General features: G+C 47.6%; 2 protein-coding genes across 5 annotated transcripts in view; one reads left to right on the top strand and one right to left on the bottom strand.

Annotated features, from left to right (window-relative positions):
• Nucleotides 1-2,960, top strand: part of adprh (ADP-ribosylarginine hydrolase) — an 11,422-nt gene extending 8,462 nt beyond the window's left edge. The window contains exons 7-8 of the mRNA XM_080833819.1: nucleotides 552-766; nucleotides 1,220-2,960. Of these exons, the coding sequence (XP_080689945.1) occupies nucleotides 552-766; nucleotides 1,220-1,368 (364 nt within the window). The 3' untranslated portion in view covers nucleotides 1,369-2,960. The remainder of the gene's footprint in view (nucleotides 1-551; nucleotides 767-1,219) is intronic.
• Nucleotides 2,961-3,089: 129 nt separating this feature from the next.
• Nucleotides 3,090-5,000, bottom strand: part of atxn2l (ataxin 2-like) — a 19,017-nt gene continuing 17,106 nt past the window's right edge. For all 4 annotated transcript variants that reach the window (XM_080834903.1, XM_080834905.1, XM_080834906.1 and 1 more), the window contains exons 23-24: nucleotides 4,313-4,481; nucleotides 3,090-3,933 (exon numbers count right to left, since the gene is read on the bottom strand). In XM_080834903.1, the coding sequence (XP_080691029.1) occupies nucleotides 3,875-3,933; nucleotides 4,313-4,481 (228 nt within the window). In that variant the 3' untranslated portion in view covers nucleotides 3,090-3,874. The remainder of the gene's footprint in view (nucleotides 3,934-4,312; nucleotides 4,482-5,000) is intronic.

Here is a 5,000-nt window from a genome sequence, read left to right as displayed (position 1 = left end):
GCTAACGGCACCAAGGTCAACTGGTAGAGTGAGATGCTAACACCAAGGTCAACTGGTAGATTGAGCTGCTAACACCAAGGTCAAATGGTAGAGGCTAGTGATAACGGCACCAAGGTCAAATGGTAGAGGCTAGTGCTAACGGCACCAAGGTCAACTGGTAGAGTGAGATGCTAACACCAAGGTCAACTGGTAGATTGAGCTGCTAACACCAAGGTCAAATGGTAGAGGCTAGTGATAACGGCACCAAGGTCAACTGGTAGAGGCTAGTGCTAACGGCACCAAGGTCAACTGGTAGAGGCTAGTGCTAACGGCACCAAGGTCAACTGGTAGAGTGAGCTGTTAACACCAAGGTCAACCGTCAGATTGAGCTGCTAACAATGTCATGGTCAAGCACACATACTAATGGAAATGTATATCTAATACGTTTTGGGTAAAAGGATGCACGTGTGAAATGACTAGTAGTCTACATTCAGCATGTGGATTCTAAGATTTAATGCTGTGTTTTGACCGTCTGTAATTTGAATGGTCTTACCTCTGGTTACTCCCCTCAGGTACCTGGACCTAAGAGGACTGTCCTCAGGCACGGGCCCAGCGATCTGGCCAGACCAGTACGGGCCAGTCGAGAGAGATGAGGCCTATAAGAGCTTCAGCCTGTCAGGGTGGGCGGGACGCAGTGGCCATGACGCACCAATGATTGCACTCGATGCTCTGCTGGGGGCGGGCTCAGACTGGGAAGAGCTTATGAGCAGAGGCGGCTTCCATGGAGGTTAGAATGCTCAAACTACCCAAAACATGTTTTCGTCACGTAAATAACATTGAATTCTTAAGTGCTGTGATTACAGCCGACCAGTCTCTGGTACCCTGAGAGTCACATCGCCTCTTTTTAAAATTTCCAATGGTGTCAGTCAGTGTGTTTTAAAGCAGCCAGGGTTTCAGTTAACACTTTCAACTCACAAATCTCCTTTACACCTCCTATACTAAGGGTCTGTTTTTCCACAGCACTGCAGTGATGGTGTCTTTGTTCTTGTTGCTATAGGAGACAGTGACAGTGCTGGCTTCATTAGCTGTGTGTTTAATCCATAGGAGACTTGAGCTGGCTTCATTAGCTGTGTGTATAATCTATAGGAGACAGTGCTGGCTTCATTAGCTGTGTGTTTAATCTATAGGAGACAGTGACAGTGACAGTGCTGGCTTCATTAGCTGTCTGTTTAATCCATAGGAGACAGTGACAGTACGGCAGTGATCGCCTGCTGCTGCTGGGGGCTTCTGCATGGACTGGGGGGAGTTCCTGAGGGGAACTACAGGAGCCTGGAGTACAGGGACCGCCTGGAGAACAGCGCAGAGAAACTCTACACCCTCTCCCACTGATGACTACAAGCTGTTATTAACTACAATACAACTTGACAAGCTCCCTGGCAAGAGGAACGGTTAAATCTTTCCACACACAGGATGCCAAAACTTAAAGTAGCACTATGCAACAATGTTGTCACTGTTTGATGTATGGTTTTGTAGGAATATAGGTTTGGCACCATCCTCAAATTCATTTTGATAGCATATGGTCATGTGAAGGACAGATAAACACCTGTGTCTTTTGCACTAGCCACCCAGGATATGCCCTATGTAGTTCTGTGTTACGGGCTGGAACACCCTGCAAAAAAGGAAGAAAAGCTTTCACAGCATGACATTGCCAACTATACTACCAAAAAACCCAGTGTGTTGGCAAGCTTCTATCAGTGTTAACTGGGCTGTTTTTTTTTTTTTTTTCATACCTTTTAGGTAGTTAGCTTGCTAGTTTTGGAACAGAACTCCTTATTGCTGCTTTAACTCCCACTTTGTAGTCTTACAGTACAAATGTACGAAAGCCTCATGCAGCTATGCAGCTGTTTAGACCAAACTTACTGCAGCCTAAACGTTTTACAAAACAAGTGACATTCATCCAATCACAAGCTACACTAGATGACCCCTACCATGACCTTTAGGCCTCGGAAAACTTTAAGTTCCGATATCCTCTGCACTCTCTGTGTAGAAGACAACAGACTCAAAGGCCAATTCCAACCCGAGTCAAGTCACCATTATACCCTTCCCCTCATAAAGCCCCGCCCCTTTATACCCTTCCCCTCATAAGGCCCCACCCCTTTATACCCTTCCCCTCATAAGGCCCCACCCCTTTATAACCTTCCCCTCATAAGGCCCCACCCCTTTATACCCTTCCCCTCATAAGGCCCCACCCCTTTATACCCTTCCCCTCATAAGGCCCCACCCCTTTATACCCTTCCCCTCATAAGGCCCCACCCCTTTATACCCTTCGCCTCTTAAAGCCCCACCCCTTTATTCCCTTCGCCTCTTAAAGCCCTACCCCTTATAAAGCCCCTTCATACCCTTCCCCTCATAATGCCTTAACTCCAGTTCCTCGAGTACACACTTCATAAAGCCTACACGCCACTTACGGACTTCACTGTGACCGACAGGAGGCTGTCAAAATGATGTACAACAGATCTAATCATCTCAGTGCTTCTCAAAGCTAAGCAATCTCCAAAACTCCCTTCCTAGTGACAGACTATACATATACATGACACCGATTATTGCTAATGACGGAGTAGGATTGCAGCGATTTGACTTAATGATTGTGGCAGCAGTGATGAGTGTCGTTAATGAGGTGATGATGGAGACTAGCCTCTGACTCCAACTCAGATGCTGAGGAGAAACGCACTGAGACACGTCATTCACACACGCTCCACAACCGGCCAAGGGGCCATTCAGGGTTGCCATGGTTTTTTTTGTCAGCTTGCCTAAAAAGCTGTGATTCAGACGCACTGAGCACTATAGCGGTTAATTAAGTCATTTGCTAGATGAGTCAGGATTTCATGTCTAAATTTAGACTGATTTTGTTTAGATGGTAAATGGATTCATTCTAGGCTCCTGGTTGTTAAACTGGATTACTGAAATACAAATAATTATTAAAAAATACTTCATGTGTATAATGAATCAGTTTGCCTTATGTTGTGCATGTTGAAAAACTGTGGCAGGAAACAAACATATTTCAGATACAGTTATTTTTTCCATTTGAATTGAAAAGCAAAAAGTCATGGTAAAGTTTAAAATTTTTATTTATTTATTTTTTGGTCATTGTTTTTAATTGTTTTTCTGTGTTTTCCATGTTTTTTTTATTGTTTGTTTTTCCCTACGGTAAGGGCGAGGTGTGGATGGAAGGATATGTCTAGGGGTCAAAGTTCAGAGTTCAGGTGAAGGTGAGGGAGGTACTGCTAAAAAACAAACAAAAAAGGGACTTCTTTTTTATTTTCTTGAACATGGAAAAATGTTCTGTCTCTCGCTCTCGTTCAGCCCTCATCTCTCTGTTCCACTCGTTTATCGGCTTCAGGCTCTTCTCTCTCTTCTCTGCGTTGTTCTCCTCGGCTCTGAAGCCATCTCCGCTCTTTCACCGTCCTCCTGTTCATCGGAACAGGAGAAAAGTTGGTCTAAAAAAAAAAAAAAGGAAAAAAAGTCTTTTGTTCCCCCCGTCACTAGGGGGCGGTAGTACTTTGAGACTCTCGTCAGCGTGTTTGTGCTTCCCTCTGCTGAGGCGACAGCGTCTTCTCCTAAAAACGAAGGGGGTGGGGGAGAGGGGGTAGGGGAGGGGGCGTAGGTAAGGACACCTCTTTCAGAAATTCCTCCATGGTGGGGTGGGGTGGGGTGGGGGAGGGATTCTCATCAGTCTGTAGTGTATGACAAAGAGAGGGGGGGGGGGGTGGTATAGGGACTTAGACACACACATGAGGAAAACAAGGCCAATCCCCCAACTATGCCCCCGTCCCTCGATTGGTCCGAGCCTTCTTGTGGATGGGCGTGGCCTAAGGGGGAGGAGGAGTCAAAGAACTCAGTTGCCAGGGGGATTGAAGGGAAGCTGCTGGGAGGGATGATGCTGCACCTGAACAGCTGGAACACAAAGGCACACAAGAAAAAAGATCAGAATTCTACTATGAGTTTGTGTTTTCCCTAGGGTGCCAAAATGTAAGTCAAGCCCTGGGGTAGGCCCTGCTGTGTGTGTGTGTGTGTGTGTGCGTGCGTGCGTGTACGTGCGTGTGTGTGCGTGTACGTGTGTGTGCGCGCATGTGAACATGTGTGTGTGTGAGAGAGTGTGTGTGTGCGCGCATACGTGTGTGTGTGCGTACGTGTGTGTGTTTACCTTGGGGGTGTATGTAGGTGAAGTGAGGCTGGCCCTGCTGTGTGTGTGTGTGTGTGTGTGTGTGTGTGTGTGTGTGTGTGTGTGTGAGAGAGTGCGTACGTGTGTGTGTGTGTGTGTGTGTGTGTTTACCTTGGGGGTGTATGTAGGTGAAGTGAGGCTGGCCCTGCTGGGGGCCGTGCTGGGCGTGCTGGGCGGAGCCAGGGCCTGCCTGGGGCTGAGCGTGCAGCATCAACATCTGGGGGTGGGGGCCATGACCCCCCTGGGGATGGGGCCCAGACATGGGGCCTTGAACATGAGCCTGGGGGGGGAGAGAGGTGAGAGAGCGAGGGAGGGAGAGAGGGAGAGAGAGAGGGCGGGGGAGAGAGAGAGGGGAGAGAGAGCGGAGAGAGAGCGAGAGAGATAAAGAAAGGGAGAGAGAAAGGGAGAGCGTTAACACTCCATTTTGAAAACAGTACCTTCTCAAGTGACAACACCAATAAAAACACAAAAAACTCTAAACAAAACGCAAGCGCATAGTCTTGCACGCACACACACACACACAGCTGTTGCCATCCACGTGATGTTCTGCTCCCTTGTGTCACACATGAGGAGGTGGATTAGGTTAGAATGGCAGACTGTACCTTTTAGTGAAAACGACAGAAGATGGAGGAAAGAGAGGGAAGAAAAGAAAGGGAGGCAAACGGAGAGCAAACGACAGAGGAGAGACAGATGAAGGAAGTGGTTAATCTGTTTTCTTGGCTACACATGAAAGGCATGATACTGCGGGATGTGAGAGTGTGTGTTTGTGTGAGTGTGCGTGCGTGAGAGAGAGAGATAG

Source organism: Sprattus sprattus (assembly GCF_963457725.1).
Source record: "Sprattus sprattus genome assembly, chromosome: 3".
Taxonomy (NCBI): Eukaryota; Metazoa; Chordata; class Actinopteri; order Clupeiformes; family Clupeidae; genus Sprattus; species Sprattus sprattus.
This window is presented reverse-complemented; position numbering and strand designations above follow the sequence as displayed.